This window comes from Pyxicephalus adspersus, chromosome 4, assembly GCF_032062135.1.
Source record: "Pyxicephalus adspersus chromosome 4, UCB_Pads_2.0, whole genome shotgun sequence".
NCBI classification, from domain to species: domain Eukaryota; kingdom Metazoa; phylum Chordata; class Amphibia; order Anura; family Pyxicephalidae; genus Pyxicephalus; species Pyxicephalus adspersus.
This window is the reverse complement of record NC_092861.1, coordinates 90,960,611-90,978,811: the sequence shown is the minus strand read 5'-3', so window position 1 is coordinate 90,978,811 and position 18,201 is coordinate 90,960,611. Positions and strand designations below refer to the sequence as shown.

The 18,201-nt window shown below is 37.9% G+C and overlaps 1 protein-coding gene across 3 annotated transcripts in view; it reads left to right on the top strand.

The window, feature by feature from the left end:
- Positions 1–218: 218 nt before the first annotated feature.
- The window catches only part of NHSL1 (NHS like 1), a 135,537-nt gene continuing 117,554 nt past the window's right edge, over positions 219–18,201 (top strand). For 2 of the 3 annotated variants that reach the window (XM_072408963.1, XM_072408960.1), the window contains exon 1: positions 222–1,021. In XM_072408963.1, coding sequence (XP_072265064.1) covers positions 724–1,021 — 298 coding nt within the window. In that variant the 5' untranslated portion in view covers positions 222–723. Of the gene's footprint in view, positions 1,022–18,201 lie in introns of all 3 variants that reach the window. The other variant, XM_072408969.1, reaches the window with a different exon arrangement.

Below are 18,201 nucleotides of genomic sequence, written 5' to 3'. Positions count from 1 at the left end.
TGTCCAGATCATTCAGTAATGTGACTGTAGGTGGTCAGGCAGAGTCTGGATCTACAGGTGTCTGCCCAGTCCTTTGTGCCTGCTTTCCCTGGGACAGAGTGCAGACGTCCCCCTCCCCTCCTCTGTGTTCCCTATACACACAGGAGGTGGAGAAGGAGTTGGAGGGAGGGATCCACACAGACTCTTTTCCTGTTTCATTTGAAACACAAGGCACTGCTTCACCGGCTGTGCTGACAAGATCACCCAACTGCTTGTTGTCCCTTCTTAGCAGATTGTTAAGAAGCTTACTGAGGATGCTGTGACTTTTCTGTCCCCTGCATGGAGTTTGTACAAAGCGTCCCTATGTTTAAAGGGAACATCCCCAGGATTCTTCACGTTGGATATTTTAGGATAACAAGACTCTCCACTAAGTTGCATAGCCAATGGGAACCTTTGTTTTCTTTGCCTGGGATCTGGATGTGAATTGGTGCCCATTGATCCCTGGTTCTTTTTTGGGATAAGCGGCCACTTCTGGGATGTGTGTAAGGAATACCAATGAAGTTTGATCGTCTTGGAGTCATATTAGGAGACGTGTGATCTGATCTGAGGTTATTCTGCTGATTTCTTGTATTATATGGCACATGTCACCTGGAATACCAATGATGCCAGTTGTCTGGATGTAAAGTGTCCCTAGATACACCCTGGATCACTTAGTTTGAACCCTGCTAGTTGGCAGCTGCTGCAATGCCTCTCCATCTGAGGACAGTGCAGCCCACCCAGGTGTGTAGGTTAAGTGCAACTGATGGGCAGATTCTCAAAGATGGATCAGCTTTGGTGTTCACCTCCCTGGATGAAGTTAGTGTCCATTCCATGTTGTGCATCATCCAGCAGCTGTCTGATCTGTCCAGGCATGCTGAGGACATCTTTAGCAGCATCCATGGGCAGGCGGTTACCCTGGGAGAACGCAGTGCCTACCTACAGCGCCGGCTGGCATCCCTCCATCACCTTGTATCCCACCTGGACCACAGGAAGGTGCCAGTCCGTAAGTTGATTCAGCTTTTTGTTTATGTTAGCATTATTCCTGTTTAGGGATAGGACCCCCTAAAACATCATGTCAAGTTTTTCTTTGTTTTGTTTGTCAATAAAAATCACATATTCTGGTAAACAGCCAATGTTAGGCTTTAGAGTACATTTTCTCAATTGTTTTCTATAAACTAACAAAAAAAAACATATAAACAATACCACCAAAACTAAATTTGCTGCTTTAAAAGTAAAACCCTTTGTGAGGATGTATAGCTATTATTATGCAGGCATCCAAACCTTTTTATTGTTCTTGCAAGTTCATCACTTTTAATGCTGTCAATTGTTTAATTATGTGTACAGAACTTCCTCGGTGCACCTTGTCTCCTTCTTAACATACACACCCGTCTACTGTAATTAACAGGTAACACCCACTTATATAGTATGTCGAAACCTATTGCCTATCCTACCACCCATAAAAAAGTACACTTGTGTGTTATGTTGTCAAACACAAGCTCACCCAAGTCTGCCAAACCACCAATCATGTGAATTAAACCCATATTTCTACACTTACAATGCACAACCTGTCCCTAAATTATCTGCGTACTTGTAGGTGCATGTACCAGGCTTTTATTACTTTCTGCTGCTTCTCTTGGACGACAGCCAACGACCAGCTATAGATAATTTTCTGCTGATTTTTTGTAAAGAATTTCCTAAGATATTCAATGTGCAGAACACACATATGTTTCCCATTAGTGCCAAAGGTACACTCCCAATCTACCTTCAGAGAGCATCCAGCAAGAAACATGCTGGGCCCATAATTATTGGTATTGCAGTTGTATGAAGGGATCATTAACATGCAATGCCCAGTGTGTGGTTGTCACCAGATTTAATTGAAGCTTTTACACAAGTCCATGTGGCTGACTAGATAGCATGGAAGAAAGGTTCACTAAGAATCCAGGCTATGGTCACATCCACCAATTGTAGTAACAATTACATCACAACATTCCCTCCTAAATCTTTTCATTATAGGAGGCATCACATCTGTACTGGATAAGATGGGCAGCAGGTGGTGGCCACTACTGAGGAGCAGAGTACATTTACCATATATATATAATTATATATATATATATATATATATAAAAATTTATATGTATTTAGGTATGGTCCACTAAGTATATAACTTTTCAGACATCATGTTTTGCTACTGATTAAACTGTGTGGTGCTCACATTCTAATATTTATTTTTTGTGATAAGTTTGTGATAAGAGATACAATAATAAGTAGTTACTTAACAGCTTCCCATAAGTATTATGGCTTTCAATTCTGACTTCAAGTACATGCCTTGAAGCTAAGATTGATTTTCATAAATCATGTGATGTAAATTTACTGCATTTCAGAAATTCTATTCTAATCCTGGTTACTTTGTACACATTGTACCTGCTATGAGTAGACCAGAGCGAGAGGATACATCTTTATAATTATTGTTTTTTTCTGTAACTGTGTCTAGGTTTCAGATATGGTGGAAGTCATTGACCTGTCATGTTATCCTGTTTTAATGTTCTGCTATTTATACACAGATCCAGTGTAAAAGGACATTCAGATTTCTTTCTGGGAGTACATGCGCCCTTTTCCTTTCATTCAGTCTAGTTTAACCTATATATTTCAACCTCAGAGCAACTTGTGTCCTGGTTGATCAATTTGAGGTGGGATTCACAAATATGCAGACGTTACCTATTGTTATTGCACTCTGATAACCTGTTGTACCTATGTTTTGGGGAGCTCCCATGTATTTCACTGGGCCTTAAATGTTTCCGTATGCAGTTAGTAATGCAGCGCATCCACAGCAAAAAGATGTGAATACTCATGTCTTGTGGTGTGCTGGGTTTCTGATATATAGGTCAGGTATTTTTTTATGCATTGACCTGCATAAAAGGAACATAGGAAATTAGCAGGTGGATGCAGCGTGCAATAATACAGATTGAAACGTGTTACCATGTACATGAAGGTATGTTTGCACTTTGAATGAAACGTTGTAAAATGGTCCTGGTAACTTTTTGGTAAATTAAAGGAGATGGGATTGTTGGTCTTCTTTTGGATCATACAGATTGTGTATGTCTACAATATTGAGGGGATGGGGGGTAGCTGCCAATGTAGACCTCCTGAACTGATTTCTTCAGGATCATAACTATACTTCCATATTCAGTATCCTCACCATAGCATACCTTACCGTATGGATCATTTATTCCTCACCCAGACATGCTTTTATTGCTATATTTTTAATGTTATTGAAAGCTCATATTTACAGAACAGAAATGTGCCTGTGCTCTGGTGGAAGCTTAACTACATGCTTGCAATAGTTGAAATAGCAGGATAATGTTTCAGTGGGCAGTTTTCCTGAAATGATACTTTCTTAAACTTGTTTTACATATTTTAGGTACATTATTCACATACCATAAGGTTATCAGAGTTGTTTATTATAGGCAACCCTTCCAGACAATATTACAGGGACTGACAATACCAAACTTTTTCTGAAAATACTTGTTGCCTATGTCTTATGTTGATCATCTGCCTTCCATGCTTTTAAATCTCTGAACCAGAAAAAATATACAGATCAGGAAAACAGAGAAGAGTCAATCCTTGTCTGCATACTTGTGCTAGGTCACTGCCTTAAAGTATTGCAGCCATTGAGTTAGCAGCCTCAGTTGTTGAATATATCTGAAAAGATCCCTTAAGATTAAGAACTAGATACCCCATAGTATCCCACCAGTAATCCAATACACATGCAAAGCTGGTAAACTGGCAGCAAATCCTTAGTCTAACTCTTTGTATAATAAATATTCAGACAGCTTACAAGCTGAATCAGCATGGTGTGTTGTCATTGTGCTGCATTTAAAAGTCAACATAAAACAAGGTGTGGTTTTTAGTGGGAAGCAGCTGACAGTTCAGCAAGGTTTTCCAAGTGTCAGACAAGAAATGCTGGCAGGGAGCTTAAGCAGCATACCTTGACCACGGGACTCCTCTTCGGAATAGTATAGGGTTTCTTTGAATGTATTTTCACAGGTGCAGGAAATTATCCCGGCTCCATAAAAAAATGGAGATTCGGAGACTTTTCTTTAACCCTCATAACACATGAAAAAATGTAACAAGAAACGACAGATTGTTCCAAGAAAAAATATCCTCAGCATGTCTAAAAGAAAAATAAACTGTTGGAATTGGAACATTTCAAGCATTGTTTGGTTTCATCCCTAGCAGAGGATGGTCGTTCCCTCTATGCAGTTTGTGGTTCAAATATACCATATTAATCATGCATAGATTAATTTCAGTTCCTGGAAGTGACTTAAATCCTTAGAAGTTAAGCCCACTTAACCACTTCAAAAAGCAGTGGCAGAACTAAAAGCCAAATTACCTTTTAAAATGTACCACACAACTAAGTCAGTGTTGTGTTCGGTTTTGTCAGCCAGGGAGTTGGGGATAAACATTTCCTACAATTAGTGCAAAAGACTTTTTTTCTCAAGGGATTCAACATTCTTATAACTAGACTAAAAGCATATGTCAATATTATACAACATACAGTCATGAAGCTAACAATGCAATAATAAAATGCAAAATGGCATATATAAATACAATATTTACACACAAATATATTATTATTATTATATTATCATTAATAATAATATTATTGGTATTAATAATAATAATAATAAAAATAATAATATTAATAATAAACAGGATTTATATAGCATCAACATACTCCACAGCAAATGTAGATTAAATAGGGGTTGCAAAAGAAACAAAGGTACAAACAGTAACACAGTTGAAGGAAGGGACCCAAAAGAGCTTACAATCTGAGAGGTAGGGAAAGTAGCGCACAATATTTGAAGCCAATCATAGATGATCTCTCAACTGACTAAGTACAAAACATTTTGGTTACTGCTGAACTCCCTTTATACTGTGTTATTAAAATTAATTCATTTTAAATTTGCTGAAAATAGGAACCAATGCCCGCCCTTTAATTGCCCAATGTAATTACTAGGTACAACTGTTCTATAGTTAAATTAATAAAGTCTGTAGGAAAATATATAATTACAGTAAACTTTGCTCATATATTGGGAATGTTCATTGTCATGCATATCCTAAACCTGCACAATAGTTGCTATTTTGGTCAATACAACCCATAGTCGATGATATTACAGGTAGCCCTGTTATAGAGTATAACAATGTCATCACGCAATATTTATGCTTGTGTTAGGTACAATGCAAAGTCCGACATGTTCAGGCCGAGGACAACAAAGACATGAGGGCTCCCTTTAGATGTGTAGTCTACTTTCTTTTATTGACTGTCTGGGCTCACATAAGATGGAAGGGTAAACGGTGCTTGGTTATACTTATGCATTGGCTTTCTTCTCATTGGCAGTGATCTATTTTCCCAGTATTTGCATGTGGCAGTGTGGTGGCTCAGAGGGACTCCCAGGTTCGAATCTCGGCCAGGCCACTATCTGCATGGAGTTTGCAGGTTCTCCCTGTGTCTGCTTGGGTTTCCTCCGGGTATTCCAGTTTCCTCCCACATCCCAAAAACATGCAGTAAGTTTAATTGGCTTTCCCTCCAAATTGACCTTAGACTACATTAATGACATATGACTATGGTAGGGACAGTAGATTGTGAGCTCCTTTAAGGGACAGTTAGTGACATGTGTACAGCGCTGCGTAATATGATGGCGCTATATAAATACTGTGTAATAATAATAATAATAATTGCATAAGCCAAGTATTGTAAAACATTAATCATCATTACAGCAATCACGTTTTCAAGCTTTCCCCTGTTACAATCTTGATAATTTTAGCAGTATTAACACTGACCTGGGCCTGTGATAACAACTCACAAAACATGAGAAAGAAAAGGCAGGAGGTTGATTTGATATGTTTTGCTATTATGTTGAAACCTTGGAAAACTACATTAGTACAAGCCAATGTTATGGGTGGCTCAGAAGTTGGCACCTTAGCCTTTGCAGCACTAAGCCCTAGGTTTGAATCTCAGCCAGGACACTATCTGCATGGAGTTTGCGTGGGTTTCCTCCAGGTTCTCCAGTTTCCTCCCACATTCCAAAAACATACAGTAAGGTCAATTGCCATCCCTCCAAAAATTAGCCTTAGGCAGTGTTAATGACATTTGACTATGGTAGGGACATTGGAGTGTGAGCCCCTTTGAGGGACAGTTAGTGACATGACTATGGACATTGTAAAGAGTTGTGTAATTTGTTAGTGCTAAATAATACTAGTTATATTGGTATTGCCATTGTGGTGACACACCTTTATTTTTAGGAATGTCATAAAGATGACTCTAAATATTGACCAGTGGATATCTAAATATTGACCTGAAATATGACATATGTTGATCTGCATGGACCGTGTCTTTGGCAAGATTTATTGTTTTAAGATGTAGTTCTCCAGGTTGAGTATATCAGTGATTTATAACAACAGCTGAACTGTCAATCTAAACATTTGTCTAAAATCACCTCTTTCCCTTTGGATTTGTCGCCTAATGACTTGCTCCCTTTGTTTCCTTTGTTAAGTCTGGTACAGCGAGGACGTTGTAACATCTGTGACCTTAACGGTCACTTGCATCAAGTTAACACAAGAAATGGGCCATGTTGGCTTAACCTCAATCCCTCTATGTGTCAAGGCCTGCTATTTCACAGAAGGTTACTTGATAGATGATTTGTGCATCATTATCAGAAAAATGGGAGACAGATAATTAAACTTTGCTTATTCCCAGAGGGCTCATGTGTAGGCTCATTATGAAAGCCTTCCAACTTATATAGGAAACTATAAGTTTAGCAAATAACCTCTTAAACCAAATACTGGGAACGTAGATAGTTGGAGTAGATCTGAACAAGATAATGTTTGCCCAGATATATGGCAAGGAAGAATTTAGCTATAGAACTTGCCGTTAGTAACATATAACAGCAAGAGTGGAAAACTAAGAAAGATGAGTTCTAGGAAGTCAATGTAGATGTTTGAAACAACAGCATTCATTATTGTTATTTTTAATAAATGGAAAAGTTGTAAAAATTCTATGGCCCCAAAGAAAAGTGCTGGACAGCATAGTCTCAGGAAACGAAGCTTACAAAGTTTTGTGTTATACTTTCATTTTCCACAGGAAAGACTGGTCTAGTGGAAGATAGGATAAACTTTAATTGTGGAAACAACTTTGTTTTGGGACTTGTTTACATGGGAGTAGACTAACAGATGTTTGTTGTGGTGTTAACACTGAGAATGGAATGGCCAGGTGCTAACAGCTGCTTTATGACCTTGTAGTGTGGAGAAGTGAAATAATCTCAGCCTGGCCCTGGGAGATAATCACAGATATACATGAAAACTTCACATTATCTCTTTCTTCCACATCAACAAATGACTAAAGCTACATACACACTTCCAATTATTATCGTTGGAAAACGAACGACGAACGTTCATGCACGATATATATGAACGATCGTATAGCACCGATCCTGCACATAAAGTTAACGACACGATCGTTCATAGATATTGTACACACAATAGATACGATCGTTTGAGCGATAGAGGAACTATGTGCACGACAGGAAAGTGAATGGACGTTCGTTCATCACGCATGCTCAGCCCATGGACGATCAACGAACGACCGTACACACGAACGATGTTCAACGATCGTCGTCCAATCCGATCCGTCGGTCCGGTCGTTCGTTTCCAGCGACTTTCCTCGTTCGTCGGCGTCGTTGGTTACTTTTTTACCAACGATTTTTTGCCCAATCGATCGTTCGTTGTTCGATTGGAACGATAAAAATTGGAAGTGTGTACGCACCTTAAGTGGCATCCGCTTCATGTCATTGTTAAAATTTTTCTCCTCTTATGCTACTGTTCCAGATGAAAATATGAAAAGCCATAATACCATCAGAGTATTACATTTTTATTTTTACTGCTCCGAGTTTAAAAGTCAGATTCAGGTTATGCTAATAATGTGATCTGATTGTACTCCCAGCCTGATAACATGGAATGTCAACTGCACCACTAGATTAGTGCCAGATTAAGGAACTTTCCATTTCAACGGATAAACTACTCTTGGGCTTCATCTAAAAACCTGGAATAATGAAAAATGTCCTTGTTGTACAAAGCTAAACTAACACACTAAACAAACATAAAAGATAAAATCTAATTGGCTAAATGGGCAATATGAACACTTTTGGCCCACTGGTTTTTTATACAGAGCTCCATCATGCTTTTAAAACAATCAATATTGATGAAATAGATTTATTTTACTTGAAGAATATGTAAACCCTATTCCAATGGTATTTGTGCATAAAAACAATTACATACTATTGTATATTATCGTGCAATTAAAGGGCGGGCATCAATACCAGTCACAGGTCTACAGGCCTAAAGGAAATTGTCTCACTGGATTGTCTATAAATTACATAAAATCCTTGTTTTCACAGTTTTCTCATTCCTTTTTCTCAGTGGTGCTGGTCTCCTGTAGCATATTTGCAGCTACTTCTTGTCTACATGCGTGTAGTCCAGCAATAGCTGCATACTATAACACAGGGAGGTGTTCCTGAGTGTGACAAAAGTTGACCAAGCTTATGTGGTTCTTTAAAATCATCTGTGTTAACATGCTGGAGCACAACTGGGAGAAATTAAATGGTAATCTGGGTACATCATTTGACTTCTACATTTTATTCCTAGCATTAGATACACTTTTTACATAGTAAATTCAGTAACTTCAGTGGTTTATATAGTTAACAAGTAGAGTGGTGATCTATAAAGTACAGTAACAGCCAATCAGATTTAACTTTATTAGAGACCAAGTTGAATGGTTACTCCATGGGGGATTGATGAATGACCAACCAGGAATGACAACGGTGCACTCCTATGAAGGAAAGCACAGCAGGGTACTGCTCGCTAATCACCCCCCCCCCTCCTTCATTGAACAGAATGGTGCCCATTGGTTCATCAGTCACTAGAGACAATCACAAAAGTTTGTTTCCTATAACAATCATCTGATGTCAATCTGAAGTCTACCTGAAAGATCCACTGAGTTTGTTTTTAGGTAGAAAATAGCCTCAGCACTTCTTGGTTGTTGCCGGATCTAAGGAACAATAATACGTTAATAAAGCAGTTTACTTCCCACTAAGATTAAGCCTTCCTGCCCCAAGCCCTGCATATATACCCGCACAACACATGTATCTACTTTGGCACTGATGCAGGGGCAGTTGCTAGGGATGCCAGCCAACAATGAGAGAAGTCTCCATTCCCACATGAGATCTTTACTTTTGGGGCAACAAAACATTAAAGCTGGGTATGTTCTTTTGGTAAAGTTCCACCTAAAGCCTTCCTAGTATCCGTTAATGATCATTCTGCTTTACAGCTTATCAATTACAAACCTGTTCAAGTTCAATTTATTGATAAATAATGATCAATTTATTGTCCAATGTCACTTTATATGAAAGATACTTATTTATAGCACCTGAAATATACATGAAAGAATTTAGTTCAAAGGACTGCTGCAGGAAAGGGGCAAAGGTTTATTACATTCTGTAGAGGGCATGTACCATGGAAATGAAAGAGCCAGGGCCTGCTTCAAGTTTTATTCGTCAGATGCTTCCGGTTGGCTCATTTCCTTGACGTTGGAGACTTATGCCTCTGCTCACATCCTGCTGTATAAAAGGATGTTTTCATCTTTTCATTCTACGATATATAACGATGATAGCAACCTAAGATCAGTGACACCCATACACAAAACACAGTGCACCAGGGCTATCAGCTGTGTCTATTCCGGTATGGTTGTGTTATCGTTGTATGCCCTTAATTAGGTATCATATAAGGTGGGCCTTACGTATCAAAGCAGGTTGAAATATTTAACTTAAGATATGATCATGTTTCATGTCATTAATGTAGTAATAGAAAAGGAGAACACTAAGGGTCATATCTAAAAATAAAAGACCCTTCAATGTACCAGTAAGAAATTGTTCCCAGGCATGTTAGTACATTTGTTTTGTTTTATGTTTGAAGCTGATGTTAGTATATTGCCTTATTTATGGCAAGGCATATACTTTTCTCTGATTGGTTACTAATTCTCTTTTAAATACATCACATGATAAACTGCCTACAAAACAGATCATGTGATGTTTGATCTTACGCTGTACTGATTGTTGACACTTCATGTATTGTTTGCAAAGTGGAACCGCACACATTTTTTATTGTATTTGTGTAGAGATGTCCTATGTGGTTTATGCAAATTTAAATGAAATAGTTTAATGTAGTCTCTGTTAAGCAGACATTTTTATACATAAGTATGTAGAACCACAAGCCTGGTGACCTTCTTTCAAGTCCAGATGTGTCTGTAGGTGTATATGGTGGTAGGGACATGATGTGGGCCATTTATAAAAATAATGTGAGAACATTAGGAAGGATGCGTATGCTGACCATCATATTTCATTTTATCCTTCTGAAAAACTTAAAGAAAACGTTATGGATCACCATGTCTTATGTTCCTTATATAAAGAGCTCCAATTCCAAAGATCCAATTTTTTAATGTTATTAGATAAGAAAACTTAAGCAATCTAGGAATGTCAGATAAACATCACCCGAAATGAGTGGTCGTGCTTGTCATGGTGGAGTGAAGAACGACAGTTGAGAACTATGGAGGGAGGTACAGCAGAGTGCCACTCACTTATCCTCCCCCTTCCCTCTTCATAGAACAGAACGGCTGTGTACAGCACTCTTTCATTCATCTGTCACTAAAAGATTGTTTCCAGCAACAATTCTCAAACATCCACCATACATCTATATGTTGCTCTAGGCAGCACACTAATAATAAATGGTGATAAATTGCAACTAAAGAACTAGAGGCATAGATCACACAGGGGGATTTACAGCCTTGGTGGGGAACCTGCCTATGAGTTGGCCTAATTCTTCACTCATCTTAGGAGAGAGTGCTGGAGGAGTACATTTCCCAGCATTACATAAAGACAGCCCCCCCCCCCCCCCAATCTTTATCAGAGGAAAATTTGACAATAATGTCAATAATAATTGAATTGAGGTATGCATGATCAAATGAAGGGTTTTGTCATGTAGTTCATTTCCTCAGGTTATGCTTTATACATTGTAGCAGTTTTACCCATTTCATTCCAGAAGGAATGTTAGAGGATAGTGTGTAGCCTTGGTTCTCATGTGAAGTGACAAATTGGAACATTCTTATCAATGAAGTTCAACAAAGCAGTGGGTGTAAATGTTATTTTATTGTCACATCAGTTCTACCTAATAAAATGTGATCCTTATCCCTGTCCAGTCCTAGGTCACTAGTATCTGATTTATGGCCTAAGATCACAACTTATTCTGCAAATGGCCTCTGGTTTCCTCGAGTAGCTCTCTGTCCAGTAATTCTTTATTCCCATTCTTTGAAAAGAAGATTTTGTCACTTAGGCCTAGCATCTGCTTAGCCTTTTGCCATTTAGACTGGTACTGGTGTTGAGAGCAGATGGGTGTCAGTGGAAGAAAAACGCAGCTGCACTTGTGTAGAAACACAGCAGGTTGCCACAAGCTGCAACTTTTGTTCTGTCTGCACTGAGGAGGATTAAAAAAAGGAGAGAAACCTTTATAATTAAACGTATGTTGTCAAAGAGTCAAAGAAGATGCTAATACTATAGGAGTGAACAATGCGTGGATTGAACAAAGGCTGAAATTGTTTGCCTTAGAGGGACTTGAGTTTTACCAAAGGTGAGTCACTGGACCAGGTCACAAGGTGAGCACACTAATATTCTTTGTTGTCAAGTGAAGGCATGGAGGGTGTTTTAAGAAAAATGAGTGAGAAAAAAAAGAGTCATGGCAGTATACTGAAGCTATCAGTCAGGTTTTATCATTTTATCACTAATTCACAAAATTAGACGTTTGATTGTTGGCCTTGGGGAACTACTGTATTTTAAAACTATCAGTTTTAACTTTTTTTTTAGGAGCACGTGTGTATTTATTTGAACATCATGCTGCTCTTAGCACACCTGAGAGATGATGCTCTTATTCACTGTACTTTATAGGCAGAGGTATGGTTTATTGTTTTACTGAACCTTGAAGAGTTTGATCCTCAAAAATCTCCTTAAAACCCCTTCATGCTTCAGTTCTCTGTCTGAATGTTCAATGTTCTATGGTGTCCAGAAAAGAGGGAAACAAAATTAGTAGGAATGTATCACAATTTAGGATTTGTTGTGCAGTGTAGGCTGGGCAGCAGGCTGATCTTGTTCTCTAATATTGGCTTATAAGCACCATTATGTTAAACATAATCATGTTCATGATCCTGCAAATTTGGTGCACTTTATGAGTGGTAATGACATTAGAATAATACATTTAGTTTCAAGTTGGAGAAGAGTTAGAGGAAGGAGAGGAATATTGCCAAGTAAAATAAAAGTGATACAAACTAAAAATATATGGAGCTCCACCTAAAAAGGGTTTTCTGCAGACTGGCGTATTATTACTGTCTTGCAAGGTGCTGTTACAGTATTTATCCACAAGGCAGGAAAGTATGATGCTGCGGGATGTGCATTGTGCCTATGGTCTGCAATACTACAAAAATGGGCGGCCCAGAGGTTAGTTAGCATGCACTGTGCTAGTACTCTACACAAGATACATAAATTATTAAATATAAGGCCTGCTACAGGATGACAAGGAGGGTTGCTTTTGGGGGCATCTGGATCAGTATATATCTTCATCTCATCTATAGACCTTCACACGTCCTGGTAATTCAGCACCATGGGTAGGACTGAAGCTATTTCTTGTGATTTCAGTTTGAGAAATGGGATGTGTTGTCACCTACACATGCTTTACCAACAGGTATTACTCATATTTTGTTGCTCTGCAATCTACAATTATAAATATATTATTTCAATGTAAATTTTATCTGTTTTATGGCTTGAAAAACATCTTTCTGGATTCAGTTTTGTCAGCTTTGTGCTGCTGACAAGTTTCGGTTGATGGAGTGTTTGAAGAGATTAGATATTCTTTTATTCTTTGAAGGATTTGCCATTCCTGGATAATAAAAGGAATAAATTAGTGGGTGTTGGTTACAGAGGGGAAGTAGGGGGGAGGGATGACTGGTAAGGTGATGACCATAATGAAGCTGTTTAGTAGCACCATCCAGCTAACTAAAAATGCAGCTATTCAGTTACTGTGTTTCGAACTAATAACTGCACTAGGATGAAACATTTCTGGAATGGTGAAACAAATTGATATTTTTATTAGAATTGTTTTACTAGCTAAATAAAAATGAATATTTATTTATTACTGTTCCTCTCTTTGTTTTATGCCTTCTGATCCATGCCTGGTGACTGATGGGGAAGCACTGTGTCATTATGCTGGTGGCCCAGTGATGGTATATTGCAGATGTGTGTGGTTGTTGCTGAGGAAGAGCAGACCTCTAGAACAGCTCTCAGTTTGGGAGAGTTGGTCACTGTTTTGGCCCCCATCCATTGGTTCTCACTTTCTGTAGGAAAAGGGGGACAGGAAATTAAAATATTTATAAATGACTGACCAGAGGGTGTACTAGATCTATGTTGTCGCAGCCATACTGTGAAACATAGTTTTCATCTGACTGATAGTGTTTTTTGTGTGATTTTAAAAAAAAGCATCCTCTTCCTATACCTGCCCTTTTGTTCAGCCTTGTCATGGTCTGTGTGTACTGTAAACCATGGGTCGCTCTACCAATTCTTTACAATATTTTTACAAAAGTAAAACACTCAGAATTTCTGTATTAGGTAAAGATGTATTCTCATGCAGTTAAGAAAAGAAATAAAAGAATAACTAACAGCTCCTGTTTGACCACCTACTGGTACCAACAGGAACCAAAATAGTTACGCTTTAATGCTGATAACTTTTAAAATAACTTTTCTTTCCCTTCCCTTCCTTCATTTAGGTCCTAAAGTGGAGCTAGAGGATCACTGAAAGGATTAAAAGTTATATGTGGTCCTTTACCAAGGGTACCAAGGAGGAAAAATAAAAATGCAGATGTGTTAAAAAACATATTTTTACATAGGATACCAAAGTTCTACGTAAATGGCATTTACCATGGGCAATGCCATGCAGGGAAACCAAGCCTAACCTGAAAAACTCATATGCATATTACACACTTGACACATTTACATGATGAAAACTTGTATTACAGAATAAAACCACTGTTTTACAAGCCTTAAAATCAAAGAACTAGCTCAGAAGCTAGTGTTTGCCAATTCTTTTAATCTTTTCCGAAAGGAAAGTGCTGTTTATTTTGTCTTGGTACACAATTGGAGGAGCTCTTTGTAAAGTCTTCTAATGTGGATAAAAGTGTATTAGTAAGTCTAAGGGATTCTGCAAATTACTTTTCAACAAGAGCCTTGAAACAAAAGAGTGCAGACTGTTGCCTTTGATTGTTCAGTTAATAAATGTTAACAAACAGGCTGGGTGACAGCAGTACAATATGCATTTCATCCATTATTCTTAAGACTCCCATCCTGTGTATATGTAAAGCTTTACCGAAGGGTTCGTATTTTATTCAGCTCACTGGTATGTCAAAAACTGTACACTCAGGCATTGGATTGCTCAGAACCGAATGGCTGTAGTGTTCAACCCAGAATTTTTTTTAAGCTGGGTGGTTGACGGCCCCTGTATTGTGACCCAACTCCCCAGTAACCACCCACAAACAGCTAGGTAGTTACTAAAAAATTGCTGGATGGTACACCCAGCTAAAAGGGGTTGTACACCTCAATAGTGATGAGCAGGTGAAATTGTCTAGTCTCCACAGCATACACAAACATACGGCTACATTCCTAGAAGTCAGAAATAAGCATGCAAATATCCAAGCAAATAAAAAAGGTTAAAAAAAACCCAAATCAGTAGTTAACCTCCAATGTGATAAATATACAGGTTCCCACAGTTGACCTTCCTCTAAAAATGCATGTTACCTGGTTATCAGCATTTTTAAGTCACCACCATAAAAATACATGTAAAAGTTAAGATAAGGCTCCGGATAAAAACTGGATCTCCATTTTTATCTGGTTTAAAAATTTCAAAGTATTGAATCATTTGGAGAAGCCCAGTAATTAACTTTTTCAAAAGAAGAGGTACATTTCTCAGCATAGGTTTCCTGCACATCCAAAGTTTTTGCAAAACTGTAACTAATAGACGAACCATGTGGTCCTGGCTATTGCCGTTCATCTGATCATCATCAGACTTTAATCAGTTCTGGTCCATACAATTGAGCAGTGATATACAGCATTTGATTTGGTTTGGCTGCTTGACCACAAAACTGAACATTTTAATCCAACATGCACATGGAGTAGAAATAGGTCAATATTTCTAGTACCTACATAACTGTAGTTCCTAGCACCATCCTATCTATAATGAATTCAGGAATTTGATTTGTTTTGTCCTTGTACATATAGAGAGGTAGACTCTGCCGGCTTCAGCAGCAGCCAACATTGCTGTCATGTGATCCTTGAGAGTCAAATGACGATAATAAAGTAAACAAATAAAAATCAGCATCATTCCTATGGTTTCTGCAGTATGACACACATGCCACAGCCATAAGATCACGATTTTAAGTTTGCTGTCACTGAAGGTTTTTTTTTTAAATGGCTGCCTGTCACATTTGTGCTCCTGATGTACACAGCAAAGTGTTTCTTTTTTTTTATTGATAGCTCCATTCGTGCATATGCATTTAAAGAAATTTGTTTTAATACACATTAACATAAGGCTTAGTCCACATGGATGTTTTCTCTAGAGTTTAACCTGAGGTTTTAAAAGCCCATGTTTCCTATTCATTCCAATGGTCAACACTAGGGCGTTTCCTTGAGGCACGCTTACGAGCGTCATCTATAACGTTGCTTGCAACGTTTAAAAAATTAAAACGCTGGGTTAATGCTGGAAAACGACCAAAAAGACAGGTAAACGCTTTCATTGATTTCAATTAGGCATTTTCCCGCATTCCTACTACGTTTATATGCTTTTTTATGCACTTATATTAGTGTTTTAAAGCTTGCCTTTTAAAAATGTCTGTGTAGACCCAGCCTAAAAAGTTTGCCATTGTTTATATTGGTGTTAAGTAATAACTGTGCTGTGTGTGCTTTTACCAAAAAAAGTTCTTGTCTGTTTTTTTGGTCTGTGGACATGTGTTACAGGGGGCTATGATAGGATTGATAACGCATCTGCTCATTTGGGAAAAATATAAAAAAAGGGAAATGTGGATGCAAAGGTGTGAATTTGGCCTAAAAGATTGTTTTTGTTCTTGTTTAAGAGAGGAGAAGAAAAGCAAACTTTGTTTTTCACTCAGCATTTTACAATTGGGCTGCTGCCCAGAACAAGATGTTTTGTATGGCACTCTAGTGTTTTGGTGTCCAGCAGAGTTTGCTTTTTATTCGCTTTTTTTCATCATGGCTTTTTGCATTTAATTGAATTAAAGGGCCAATTAAAATGCTCTGCACACACATCAGAGTGATTTCTGGAATAGAGGCCTGGGGTATTTTTGAGGGTTAACTGTTGGCTTGTGTAACTTTTTATCCTCTGAATAGTGCAAACACTTAGGCACATACTATGCTCCTGGTTGAATTATTTCTTGGGCTTTACTTTTCTGAAATCGTGTGTGTAATCTATTAGTACGGAAGGGGTATTACTATATTCTGCCACTAAATGACTGATGTGACAATGTTTCAGTTTAAAGATGAAAAAATGTAAATTTGCCTGGCTGATACAGAGAGCAGAAATAGAGAAAATTACACTGCACAGATTCAGGAAGCCTATCCTCCCATTTCTTTCCAAATAATTACACAGAGCCCACATCAAGGTATTTAAATGGACTTTTTGTCTGCTGCAGTGTTTGCTAGGTAGCATTGACGTCTATGTAAATCCTAACAATTAACTTTTAGTATTTGCTGCCTTTTGTACAATATGAGGAATTTTTTTACATCTGTTGGAGAAATGCACAACATATCTGTTTATTCTAAAGAAAATATTTTGCTTTTAGGTGTCTTATGCACTCTGTAGTTTTATATCAAAGTAACATGGCAACAGAACATTTCCACCTCATGGAATGGAGAAGAGGAGAGGGGAAGGTTTTTTTATAGTCCTAATACAGTCCCTGTCTCAGGATGACAGCACTACCTTGCTATAGATAGGATAGGGAGTGAATGTTGTCATCTAGGGCAGAAAGTGACTTACTGGCAAGATCACATGATGTTCAAGGGATCTAGATCTTGTAGACAGCTCATCTAAGGATGAGTAAACTGCAATGTATTTTTTCTTCTAGGACATAGGCATAGGGCATGTTCACTGACTGGCTATAAATTCAGATGTAGTTGCCTATTTTGCTTTTAGGTTTCTATGTTTTAATTGTATTTTAACCACCAGAATAACATTATTTGATTAACACAAGGATGTCCTACATAATTGAGTATAAGCTTTAACTCATCGGGCTTTGACCACTATAAACTGGTAAGTTCAAATGAAGAATATGACATTTTTCTAAGCCTTCTAAATTTACTACTCATCCCTCACATTTTCTACCTTGCCTAGGGTTGGACAGCTTTAACATGCTGCAACTCCGACATTTTAAATATATCATACACTCGTCCCAGTACTCCTAACTGCATGCAAATAACATGTCATATATATTGTTGTTTATACTTGCCCATGCTTTAGGTTAAAACATTGGATTCAGATCCATCATGCACTTGCACTTGCATGAGTTTAGAAGTAAGCGGACTAGTTTATGTACTGCTGGAAAAGAGAAAGTTGTGCTCTGTAAACACTGTGTGACCTAGGGCATGCCATTAGTGTGCTGAAGTAGGAATGCTTTAATTGTGATAGGGGGATCCGCTGGTTTAGGAAGCTTTGTATTTCAAATGTATATTAAAGCAATATGATATTTTGTATATTGCTTTAGAGGCCATTCAGGCATACCCTAATGGCAGCCTATATATTTTAGAAGTTTGTAAACTCATTTATATGTTTTTTTTTATATTTTTGTCTTGTATACATTCTTTATTTTAATAATAAACATTTAGTAAAGGGTGTTTCCATGTTAGTTTAACAGAGCACATTAAAAAACCTATTGTGGCTCACTCAAATGACTGCTTCATTCTAATTAGAAATCCATATGGGTGTATATAAGCTAGCAGACAGGATGAGGGGTTCCCTCCTTTCATTCATTCC